Source organism: Xenopus laevis, chromosome 3S, assembly GCF_017654675.1.
Source record: "Xenopus laevis strain J_2021 chromosome 3S, Xenopus_laevis_v10.1, whole genome shotgun sequence".
Taxonomy (NCBI): domain Eukaryota; kingdom Metazoa; phylum Chordata; class Amphibia; order Anura; family Pipidae; genus Xenopus; species Xenopus laevis.
This window is the reverse complement of record NC_054376.1, coordinates 38,933,355-38,946,886: the sequence shown is the minus strand read 5'-3', so window position 1 is coordinate 38,946,886 and position 13,532 is coordinate 38,933,355. Positions and strand designations below refer to the sequence as shown.

Genomic DNA, 13,532 nt, shown 5'->3' with positions numbered 1-13,532 from the left:
GAAGTGGTGAAAATGGCTTTAGGAGAAACTTTGGATTGGCTAAGCGCCCGCATTAGACAGGGGAGCTGTTGCCTGAGGTTTATAGTTTACCATTAAGGCATATTTATTTCCTCTAAATTCTTGAGTATACTATTTTTTCCAAATATATGTGAGATTATCATGCAAATCTGTATGACATCATGGCACTTTATACAAGAAGGACGATAAATTGTGACGTCACCCTAGTATTTGAGGCATTGATAATTAAGTTTGGTTGAAAAGTCCAAATTAAAAAGTCACTAGTACCTTTGTTTTTATACATAGATGGGTGAAGTTTATATTTGAATTATTATCGAACTAACACATTTGGTCAAAATTTACACAAGTGCAGTTGCTGTGACAACCGACGCAGGCCGATGTGTGAACCCTGTAGCTATGGCCTAGTTCAGAGGTGGTGGTTGCTGCAGGGTTCCTGTGTGTCAATAGGTGTAAGTATGTGAAATTCAGAACAGGAATTGTACACAAGTGCAATGAACGTATGCTGATGCAAGTACCTTTAAAGGAGAATTAAAGCTTAACTAAAGAATTATGGCAGAAATGTTGTGCATACGGTTTTGGGCTTCTGTACTAGCCCAAGGCAACCACAGCCCTTTAGCAGTAAAGATCTGGTCTCCAAAGATGCCCCAGTAGCTCCCCATCTTCTTTTCTGCTGATTCACTGCATATGCTCTGTGCTGCTGTCCTGAGTTTAGGGACCAACTCAAAATTGTCAAAAGTATAATGTTGATAAGTAATTAATACAGATATTGCTAAATGACAGCACAGAAACCATTGCAATTAGCATCAGAATTTAATAATAAACCTTGTAACAGTTTATATTACAGGCCAACCTCATATTCTGCTTGATAATTTGCAGCAACCCCTAAGTTTAGCTTCTCAACAGCTGCTCAGAGCCCACTGAGTGTCGCAGACACTTTCTAAGATGGTGACCCCCTGTGACAAGTTTAAAGTCTTGTATCACTGCTGCTATTGAGATGCTGAAACTTTAGGCTGGTGCAATAAGTTCAGTATATAAAATAAGGCATATTAATGTTTAGGGTTTAGTTCTTTTTTTAACTATTCCTTTAATTCTTGTGAAGATTAACGATCCATTTAATGTTTAGACTTGTACTTTCTTTTCTCCTTTTTCAGCTTTGAATTGCTGCCCTGATGACTGCACAGCAACCTGTTTATATAAACTATATTAGAGCCTCTGAAACAAACGCACCAGTTGCACCAGTGCAGCACAAAAGTATATTATATTTTCATTATTTTAAAACACTTTAAGTTTTTTGGTGTTACTGTTCCTTTAAAGGAACTTTAAACGTGCTTTAAAGTAATGAAAATATAATGTACTGTTGCCCTACAATATTGAAAGATTGTTAATCTTCACAAAAATTAAAGGAATATTTAAAAAGACTTTTATATGGCTAAAAATGCCATATTTTATATACTGAACTTATCTATAGGGGCAGCCATTCAAAGCTGAAAAATGAGAAAAGGCACAGGATACACAGCAGATAACTGATAACCTCTACAGCGCACAACAGGATTCTTCAGATCTTATCTGTTATCTACTATGTATCCTGTGCTTGAATGGCTGCCCCTGCTTGTTTATATAAACTATAGTAGTGTTTCTGAAGCAAAACGCACATGTTTTTCCATATCAGAGCAACATTACATTATATTTTCATTATTTTAAGTTAACTTTTCACGAGTGGTACTACTATACTATTTAACCTGCCTTCACCTATTAAGTTTACAGAAAAAATTTATTTATTTAAATGATGATTATTAAGTATGCATTGGTATTGCTTGAAAAAATTATAATAAATCATAATGGACCCTTTTTGTTTTTTTAAACGGTACTCGAAAAATATAGACTTTTTTTTATTATTATTATTATTATTATTATAATTGGATTATTTTGCTGTATCTTCCCCAGTAGCAGCTCAGGGAGTTACATAAGTTGGAATGTGCTAGGCCATGTTGGGCTAATAGATTGCCTGGCCCTTAGCCCTCTATTGGGGAGCAGTTTTGGACAGGGTCCAAGTATAAAAGGTGCTGACTTGGTCAGAAGGGGTTGAATCCACAGCTTTAGTTGTAGCAGCCTTGTAGAGTAATGCCTGCTGATATGTCAAACTGAAGAGTTTGTTTTGGCGCTAGAAACACCACCAAAAATGTGGGCATGGCCTGATGTCACTGTGCTGCAACTGAGGATTTTATTATCATTTTTAGCAATGTTCCCTTACATTTTCCCAAGTGGTTGGATAGTCACTAACCACTTGGAAAAATGTAAGGGAACATTTAAGATTTACAAGTTTCTGCGTTTGTAGCAATGTGAAAAAACTGGAACTTACCCCAATGCTCTTCTTTATTTTGGGGTGCTGCACACCCCATAGAATTGAATTTAAATGCAAAAGCAACTGCATGAATTGTGACAAAGCTTAAAAACGACTTCGATAAATGTGCCAGTTAAAATAACTTTCCCCATTAAACCATGAATTTTAGAAAACAAGGCACAAATGAGACAAAATAATTTTTTACGTTTTATGGTTATTTTTATATTGCTCGTGAAACACTAGTTGATAAATGGTTTGAGTCCATATGTCTGCTCCTTGTTATGTTGGCAGGTGTAATGTTGTGTACGACTGATCTCTCCATGCCAAATGGAGCAAGTTCCAGTCCAGTAGGTGAGTGATACTGTGGCTTTCTGACATTTTTAGATAAAATATAAGTGTCTACAGTAGCCCTATTGTTAGCTGCGGATTAGCAGCCCCTGAATTGTAGAATAGATGCTTCTTTACATTTTATGGAATTAGCATTGTCCTGGCGAATTTACGCCCTGGCGAAGAGTTGCAAAGTGGGCGTAGCGATCAATGGCAAATTTGTGCCGTTTTAAAACGAACAACGCGATAAAAATATGAATTCCTTGGAAACCTCTAAAAATTTTAGTTTTTCAGACAATTCCTAGTGAAAAAAATCAGAAAACCTCTAAAAGTCTCATTTGATTTAAAGCGGCCCAAAAAGATCAGCGCAGTTCCCATTGACTCAAGTTATTTTAAGGGTGAACCTCTGGTTGAATGAATGTTACAAAGTTTTAAAATTTTACTAAAATCTGAATATACAAATTAGGTTCTGGTATTTGTCCAAATCTAGTGTGAAGTGTTTTGTATTTGTCCAACTCCAAAGATTGTTGATTTGTTATACTTTTGGGAGGATGTGATCGTGTGGTTTTGTGCAGCCCAAGGCTTTGGGGGGGGGGGGGGGGGTTGCAGGCCTTGAGATGAAATAGAACCAAGTGCTGTGTATGTATGCAGTAAAAGGTGTGTTAAATTATTATTACTATTCATGGCCTTTCACTTTTGAAGGTATTAACTTCAAAAGTGGAGAGACTTTCTGTGCAGCTTTTACACACTGATAGCAAGTCACTAAACTGTGAGCCAGAGCAGTGTTTCTTGCTTGCATCCCCATAGAACCCTTTCCATGTGCCCCTGCCTTTTACTATTATTGCTTACATATGACTGTGTGTGCATGCGATCCATCACTTAGCAGACGGTGATGGCTAAAGGAAATGCACAGCGGGGAGGAATTTGGGAATGACGCACACTCTATAGCTGATACAAGCTGCTCCTGTGATCATCCTGGAAGTACATGGTTTAGGTATAGTGCAGCAAAGGCACCCTTAACATATAACATGACATTTAGTACAATTTCTGATATTATGAAAGTGCTACTGGTCTCAATCATAAAAAAAAAAATGTGTCACATTAACAAAGTATATATGATCATTCTTAACTATTCCCTTCTAGTTATACTTTCTCCTTTCTGATGTTTGATTACACTGGAACATCAGCAAGCCAAAATTACATCAAACGTGTCTCCCTATGTTATATAATAGCAGATGACTGACATAGTACACTCTACACACTTCTTTGCTTCCCTTTCCTTTTCTTCTTCTTCCCTTTACTGCACTTCCTTCCTCATTTTCTTTCCTTCCTTCTTTACATCCTTTATTTCCCTTCTTCTTTATATCTTTCCCTCCCTTCTTTATTTCCTGTACTTCCCTACTTCCTTATTTCCTTTATTACCCTTCCTTCCATTTATTTCACTATCCTTCCTTCTTTCTTGCCCTCCCTTTTTATTTCCCCACACTCTTCCAATTTGACTACCAACACCATGAGCCGAATTGGGATGATCCCCAGGCCAATGATAGTATAGCAGGATCTGCTATATGAGCTAATAACTCTGGTCTCAGTTTGGAGTTACAGGGTTGGTTGCTTTTTGGGCCCATGTATGGGTAGTATACTCTTAACAGAGCCCTCAGACTTTAGTGGGGGTTTCTGGATAATGGATCTTTCCTTAATTTGGATCTTCATACCTTAAGTCTACTGGAAAATCATTTAAACAATAAATAACCCCAATAGACTGGTTTTGCTTCCAAGTAGGATTCATTATATCTTAGTTTGGATCAAGTACAAGGTACTGTTTTATTATTACAGAGAAAAAGGAAATAATTTTAAAAAATTTGTATTATCTGATTGTAATGGAGTCTATGGGAAACGGCCTTTCTGTAATTCAGAAATTTCCAGATAACTAATCCCATACCTGTCCTAGAACGCCAAGGTAAAGCATGTAAAAGGTTGATTTCCATACCACTTTTTTTAAAACTAAATTTCCCTTCCCAATTGAATCTGTCACTTTGACTTGAATGGTTTATACCAGAAGTGAAGTGTCATAAAATCAATAGAGTAAGTAACTCATTGGTGTAGTGTAAAATAAACAGACGCACCTTTATAAATACACGTTTAACTCTTTGTAATGGGAGATTCTGGAATCATATTTTACACTTATTTTGGTATAAATCATTTTACACACCTTATCAGCAGACTAGAAAGCTTAGCAAGGCAAACAAAGTTATTCCACATTAGTTTTAAAATAGGATATATTTCTAGTAGAAAAAAATTGCCCAGAGCTGCTTAGACGCATATGAAGAAGCTACCAATGAAACAAAAAGCAAAATGATCATAACATGTTTTTATGGACAATTATAGTCTATGTTTGTCTATTTTAAAATAACTTAACGTCTATAATTAATTTGGTAGACTAAACTGCAGGTTTTTGGGTGCATTTAAGGCATGCAAGTTATAATGCAACAGTGAAGAAAGGCAAGGTCTAAGTCACATGGAGCACTGGCTCCGCTGCTCTCGATCGAGCAAAGGGTGGCCTAAAAATGAAAAAGCTGATATTTTTGGCATGACTTCCGATCTATGTACCAGCAAGCAAGCAGAAGCTGTACTTTTCAGATAAGGTCAAAAGGGCTGAGGATCCGATTTTTTCAGCCCGCGAAAAAAAAGAAAGAAATGAGGCAGAGAGCAGCGGAGCCAATGCTCTATGTGTCCTCCGCTTAAGGGTTTCAATAGTAGAAGGGAAAGGGGAGCGTAATAAAATCAAAGTGGGAAAGGGAAGGAATAGGCTTCTGTGTATCAGTCCCCCCCAAGACCAGCATTTTAAATGCTATAAGGTAGATTCACTGCAAGACTGTAACAATTAATTCTTAGAGAAGGCAGATAAGAAATTTGTGCACTTTTTATATCACTTATTTATTATGCCCATCGCCTGAGAATATTAACTAATGCACAGTGTATTCTGGGAAAGTGGGATTTGCCTAAAGCTGGCCATAGACGCAAAGATCCGATCGTACGAATCAATGTACGATCGGACTTTCCCATCTCCCGACCCTCCACTAACCATTCAGATCAAAGTCTTTACCATTCCGATCAAATAAGAACAGATCACCCAATGTTCTGCCCCTGACAGCAATCGTACGATACTTATGTCTGACAACACTAGTGACAGTCTCCCTCTGAAAATCGTACGATCGGCAATACACGCAGAGATATTATCGGCAGGCGACAGAAATTTTCTAACCTGTCTGATCGACCAAACGACCGATCTCCGACGGACGAAAAATGTCGGGACTCTCCACACATGGTCCGAAAATCGTACGAATCCACGATTCGTACGATCGGATCTTTGCGTCTATGGCCAGCTTTAATCCACATTGTAAAAAGAATGCTAGGAGGCAGCTGAACCTCAAGAGAAAGATGTATTCTGTGCATTCAAGTGACATAAATACAGTGTCGATGCCGAGTATATGAAGAGTATATGAATAAAATTGTGTTATAAGCAGTATCTCTTTGAGAGGGGTAGCCTTTGCACGCCTTTTCCATCCATTTGTTACAGCAGTATGACCATGCTAAATATTTAATAGCATAAGGATGCATTAATCTTTTTGCTGTAACAGGAGCATCATTTCTAACAGTCATGCTGCAAGCCTTGATAGCTAGAAGGAAATATGACCCACATTGATTTGTATCTCCATCTGGTACCACAAGGGATTAATGTAACCTATAGGATGCATATGATTAAAACCCTTCCTTCTTTCAACATTTTATTCCGTCTGAGATGCTAAAATAATATAGTGTTTCTGGTCATGTGTGCACTTTTCATCGGGTGTTGTGTTAATAACCGTTATAGATGTACCCTACCCATAGATAAGTGAAACTTGCTGCAGCCATAAGTAGAGGAACATGTTTATTACAGCTGGAAGACTTGGGTCGGACTGACCTGCCAGAATAACAGAGGCTCTCCAGCCAATGACAGTTCCCGTCAACCCTTTCTTATTCTCACCATATGTCTGTAGAGACCCAAATTCTATTTAGAACTGTCTGCATCTAATTCTTGTAGGAGTGGGCCCTGGATGTTAGGAGGCCCAGTCTAAGACTGTGGAAGACTGATAACATGTGCAAAATCAGAACCTGCGTAAAATGGGGCAGATATAGATTTTATGTATAGATACAACAATAAATTATGGTCTTCTGCTTGTGGTCAATTTTTGGCTGTAGGCATATTACCCCCTGATTGCTACATGTGCAATACATGTAATGGTCCAATCCATACAGTAAAAGGTTTTTCACGTGAGGACAAGCTTAAAGGGATACTGTCATGGGGAAAAAATTTTTTCAAAATGAATCAGTTAATAGTGCTGCTCCAGCAGAATTCTGCACTGAAATCCATTTCTCAAAAGAGCAAACAGATTTTTTTATATTCAATTTTGAAATCTGACATGGGGCTAGACATATTGTATATTTCCCAGCTGCCCCAAGTCATGTGACTTGTGCTCTGATAAACTTCAATCACTCTTTACTGCTGTACTGCAAGTTGGAGTGATATCACCCCCCCTCCCTTTTCCCCCACAGCAGCCTAACAAAAGAACAATGGGAAGGTAACCAGATAGCATCTCCTTAACACAAGATAACAGCTGCCTGGTAGATCTAAGAACAACACTTAATAGTAAAAACCCATGTCCCACTGAGACACATTCAGTTACATTGGAAAAACAGGAACAGCAGCCTGCCAGAAAGCATTTCTCTCCTAAAGTGCAGGCACAAGTCACATGACTGGGGGCAGCTGGGAAACTGACAAAATGTCTAGCCCCATGTCAGATTTCAAAATTGAATATAAAAAAATCTGTTTGCTCTTTTGAGAAATGGATTTCAGTACAGAATTCTGCTGGAGCAGCACTATTAACTGATTCATTTAAAAAAAAAAATTTTTTCCCATGACAGTATCCCTTTAAGATCGTTACTTTACACCTGACAAGTGTTCAAAGGGGTGATTCACCTTTAAGGAACGGCCAGTTCTAAGCAACTTTTCAATTGGTTTTCATTATTTATTTTTTATAGTTTTATAGTTATTTTCCTTTTTCTTCTGACTCTTTGCAGCTTTCAAATGGACGTCGCTGACTCCCCTCTAAAAAAACAAATGCTCTGTAAAGGTTGCCATAGTAGTAGAGATCCACTTCTTTGGCGATGTCGCCAAACGAGCAATTCTCTTACCGATATGCCCACATTGAAGTGGGCGATATCGGGCTGATCCAATGGTGGGCCCTAGGGCCTAATGATCGGATCAGAATGGAGGCCAAACAGGCAGTCAGATCACGGGACCGCATCAACGAAAAGATGCGGCCGCGATTCAATGGGATTTTCTACCCTGCCTGATTGGCACGGCCAGATATCGATCGGGAAAGCCCATCGGGGGGCTCTACACATAAACTGCCGACTTGGTCTGTCGGCAGATTTTATCAGCCTGTGTATGGGGGCCTTAAGGCTACACATGTATTGTTACTTTTTATTACTGATCCTTCTATTGAGGCCCTCTCCTATTCATATTCCAGTCTCTTATTCAAATCAATGCATGGTTGCTAAGGTAATTTGGACCCTAGTTACCAGATTGCTTAAGATGCAGATTGAAGGGCTGCTGAATAAAAAGCGAAATAACTCAAAATCCACAAATAATAAAAAATGAAAACAAATTGCAAATTGTCTCAGAATATCACACTCTACATCATACTAAAAGTTCTCAAAGGTGAACAAGCATTTAGAATGCCCCAACCTTTTAGCCCAGATATTACATATCCTAAAACAAAAGCTAAATAATAATGTACATTGTGTGTGTATTTATGTGGGATGATAGCCAACATTTTTAACCCCCTATAAGATTGTGTTGAACTGTGTGACTCAATCTGTATAGGAGTCATCCTGTATGTCTCATTGGTCACGAAACTGTATCCCTCATATGTGCCTGTGTCAGTTTGGAATGTGGTTTCTAGAAAGGATCCAGTGCAGCTTTCTTTCAACACTCCCCATCACAAGCACTTGCTGAATTAGTACAGTCAAATACTGACAATGAAACACACATACATTATTTTGTAAAGATTTTCTGACACTAATTCTTTCCTCAAGCTGATCAGTCCTTCTCTTGCTGAATATTCTCAGTCTCCAGGCAAACCCTTTGGCTTGTGCCATCTGAACAGCACGCGGGAATATTATTTTTTCGTTTGTGAACTGTAATATTATAGAATTCTTTATTGAGAATGTTTGTGTGTTTGTGGGATACTTATAGCTTTACAGTAACCTAAGGATTTGCTGTAGTGCAGTTAACTATAGTGACCAGTCATTCTTTATATATATATATATATATATATATATATATATATATATATATATATATATATATATATATATGAATGAAAAGATGGAATATGCGCGATATGGCAAGTTATAACAAAGACACATGTGAATCTATCTGTTTTATGGTCCATCAAATATTTACCTCATTTAACCGTGACTCTTTTACTCATTTGAATTGGATCTTCCATCTCCCCTCCCCCTCCCACACATCCGCGATGACTCCCTTCACACAGAACAATTAACCCTGATGTCGAAAAATCTGCTTCCTTTTGCTGGGTGGTATGAACGCTGTAACTAGGGGGAGATATCGTAGCAACAGCAACCCAGGAGTAATGGTTTAGAATAGTGGGTGAGCACGTTATACTCAAGTGGAACTTTATCAAGGGGAGTTTAATAAATTTGGATTTCAATCAGCCATTGGACCTTGGGACTAACTGATATGTGGAAAATCTTAAAAGTTTTTGAATTTTGTGGTTTTGATATGTATTTATTTATTCTTTATCTTTCCTTGCAAATTTTTATTTTTCACTTTGCACATAACGAGAGGTATTAGGATACATTTATAATTTTCATTTTATTTGAACCCCAGAAGGATCAAAACAGCAATAACGTGTTGAATAAACACGCAGAGGGTTTAAAGATTTCACACTGATGGGTTTGTGTATTATTAAATTTATCCGGACACGTGGCTTATTAATAACAAGACCGTACACTAGATTGAAAGGGGCACTTAGGGTTTTTGATCAATCTTTCATCACTAGCACGCTGGTGTTGTAATAATTTCGTTATTGAAATAATAACTCAAGGGTACCCTGGCAGAATATTTTTATGGGGAGAGCACAACAGAGATACCACGGGAATCAAAGTACAGTGAAGGGGATATGCAAATGAAAATATTTTGAGGTGTTAAGTTTTTTGGTGATTATGATCCAATATACAGAGAGGATACAACATATAAAGGAATTAGTTGGTCTCATAGCATCGGTGCAATCAGTGACAGAGGTATTACACGGACCAGCTGGATTGTCATACTGATAGGGTTTACTATTGATATTACAGAAAGCCAATATGGCCTGCATTATCTAATGACTGGGTTAAAACAATGACCGTGAAGGTGTGATTACCAGGGCAATTTTAACATACAGCTCAAGCCTATTGATATGGTAGCAATTAGTAACATTGTAAATAGGGGTATATTGAAACAAATTTTGAAACAATACTACTTTATATCTTGTTTTTAACAGTAATGTATATTTGGGTTGTTATTTAAATATGATGTTTATTTGTGATGTGCTGTAATCTGAGCCCAGAGCTATGAGTGAGCAGGGAGAGACTCTAGCAGGAAGTGATGTCACACCAAGCTAATACTGCAGCTGCTATCCTAAACAAACAGAGAGCTTCTAGAGCGTTTTACTGGGGTATGGTAAAACATACTACAGAATAAATATAGCATTCTAGCTTGCACTATTGCAGCTAATCTATTGGCAATGATATGCCTCCATAGCTTTCCTTCGCCTTTAAAACACTTTCTGGTGTTATTGTTCCTTTACGAGCATAGAAAGTGCCTTGCTGGTGACCACACTGCTGACACTATCAGAAAATGTCTGTCAAGGGTGTGGACAAAAGGATGAGCTTTAAATTGTAGAGAGAAAATGCAATGGTGAATATAATAGATGTGTTTGTTGAACATGCTATGTTGTTACACAGACAAAACTGACATCCTGAAGGAAATTTGGATAACAAAATTAAAGGAACATTAATACTGAAAGCTGAAAGTGTCTTAAAGGAATGACACTACAATCTAATGTTTCCATGCACTGGTAAAAATGGTGTGTTTGCTTTAGAAACACAATTATCATTTGTATAAACAAGCTTCTATTCAGCCATTCAAGAGCAGGATATACAATGGATAACTGATAAGTTCTGGAGAATCCCATTATATACTACAGAGCTTATCTGTTATCTGCTGTTTATCCTGTGACTTTCTTCTTTTTCAGCTGTGAATGGCTGCCCCCACGGCTACACAGCAGCTTGTTTATATAAACTATAGTAGAGTTTCTGACGCAAATACACCAGTTTTAACTGTGCAGCACAACAGTACATTATATTTTCATTACTTTAAAAGACTTTCATTTTTTTGTGTTGCTGTTCCTTTAAAGCTACTGAAATGTCCACACACAACTGAATTCTTTATCTTTGCTGCTTGCTTAGTCCTTTCACCTGTCAGTCTGTTAGCCGCCATTCATGTCTGTCTTTTCCTTCTACAGGTAATGGCTTTGTAAACCCTCGTGCTTCTCCGAGTCTCTTAGGAGCAATGGGAGGGAACGTGCTGGGGAAGGTGATGCCTACCAAATCTCCCCCACCCCCTGGAGGGAACCTTGTTATGAATAGCCGAAAACCTGACCTACGTGTGGTTATTCCTCCTTCCAGTAAAGGCATGATGCCTCCTTTGGTAAGTAGTCATTTGGCAGTCGTGTCTGATAGAGATGCTGCATTTTAATGGACATTTTGTATAGTGATGTTTGAGATCGTGACCACAAACTTTAGATTCTTCTGCCATATTCTTTCTTTCTGTGAGAGCTGATGTCGGCTAACATATACGTGGTATCTCCGTGTCTCTGATTTCAAAACATAGACAAATTATGGGTGGGAACAGTTACCCAAAAAGGTCATCTTTGAACATAATGGGGGTCATTTATAAACACTGGGCAAATTTGCACCTGGGCAGTAACCCGTAGCAACCAATCAATGATTCAATAGCTTCTTTAAGTCAGCTGCAGGGTGAGCACTCAAACCAATCATCTGATGAGTTGCCATGGGTTACTGCCCGGGTGCAAATTTGCCCAGTGTTTATAAATGACCCCCACTAACTGTTGTGGAGAAGTCTTCATAATTTTTGGGTTCATACCTCCCTTTGCATGACAATTGTTTAGGCCCTACCGTAGTTGATAACAAAATTTCCAATATATAAACACATTGTCATGAGCGTTACTATCATTTTAGCTAGGGATATCTATGAACACCTTCAATTTCACTGGCCTCAACGATGGGCCTGCTTTCCACTGCTTTGCCAGGGTATCAACCCCCTTTTGTTCCTGTGTATATCTGACTCGGGGTAATGGAGGGTCCTCCACAGAGCAGACTTGCATTTATGCTGGGCTTCCGGGGGGCCATGTATATTTCTGATGGTGGTCCTGTCCAGGCGAGGGTTCAGCAGTTCAGAGGTTTGCAGCAGATGCAAAACTGTTCTAATAGATGCAAGCATAGCATTTACATGGATTGCAATGCAATTGTCTATATAATTGTGGTTTTTTTGTTACATACAGACGGAAGAAGACGAATTAGATTTGGTGAGTTATGTATGCATGGCTACAACCAACATAGACTGAATGTTCCCTTTAAAGCAGATTAACCTAAAAATTAAATCTTACAAATAATCCATTCCAAAATGTAAAAGTAAAAAGAAAAGTAAAACAAGTCGTTTATGTATTTGTGGCTTTTAAAGGGAACATTTGCATTGGGGTGCCAGCTCCTCTTTTCTTGAAACAATACAAATCCGTCAGACAGCCGTGCCACCATCTGCTGTTGTCGCTCAGGTGAATTCCCCGTAGCTTAGCAATGAGAGTTGGAGCATTGTGTCCTCCTCCATCGAAGTTGCATCATCCCTGGTGAGGTCATTCCTTGCTAGTAGTGGGATCATCTCATCTTTCACAGGAGAGCTACAACTCCCGTCTGCACTACACACACACACACAGTGCCAAGCCCCATATATAGATATATATACTGCCTGTTGTACTGCATTATTCATTTTCAACAGCATCTGTAGCTTTACTAGAGCACTGACTTCTTTTGTGCCTTTAAGTGCCGGACTCCACGGACAATTCTCCCTCGATCCAACGAGCTGCACAAAAACGCAGGCGTCACGTCGGATGTAACGGAAATAAGGTAAGCAATTCTATTGTCAGACCGTGTCACAGCGTTGGTGCGGCACCACTGTCAGATGCAGACACTGCATCCTACAGTCGTGTCGTATCAACAATGCGACACGATCCGACAATAGCATCCGACATGACACCTGCGTTTTTGCGCGTCTGATCGCTGTGGAATCGTCCATGGAGTCCTGCCCCTAATAGGAAGATCACTGCATACCTATGAACAGGTCTCTGCTTATTTTCTATAGGCCTTCACAAGTCAACTATAAATTACACTGTACCTCATTTAAAGGGGAACTATTGCAAAAATGAAAATTTAATATCAGCTTCCACATGAAATAAAAAAAATTATAAATACCATCAATTAAAGTTATGTACGGTTTCTGAAATAATCAAGTTTATATTCACTATCCCTCTCTCAGTGTCTATTTCTCTTCATTCTGTCTTCATGCAGCAGTTGGGTGTCAGATATTTATTGACAGTTAGATCCAATATATCTTATAGGGGGGCTCCTCTTGCCTAGAAGATGTATTAGAGCTCACTCTATT

General features: G+C 38.5%; 1 protein-coding gene across 10 annotated transcripts in view; it reads left to right on the top strand.

Annotated features, from left to right (window-relative positions):
- Positions 1–13,532, top strand: part of mef2a.S (myocyte enhancer factor 2A S homeolog) — a 90,374-nt gene that overhangs the window by 67,723 nt on the left and 9,119 nt on the right. For 4 of the 10 annotated variants that reach the window (XM_018255284.2, XM_018255285.2, XM_018255280.2 and 1 more), the window contains 3 exons: positions 2,651–2,710; positions 11,320–11,504; positions 12,379–12,402. In XM_018255284.2, the coding sequence (XP_018110773.1) occupies positions 2,651–2,710; positions 11,320–11,504; positions 12,379–12,402 (269 nt within the window). The remainder of the gene's footprint in view (positions 1–2,650; positions 2,711–11,319; positions 11,505–12,378; positions 12,403–13,532) is intronic. The other 6 variants (XM_018255287.2, XM_018255288.2, XM_018255281.2 and 3 more) reach the window with 3 other exon arrangements.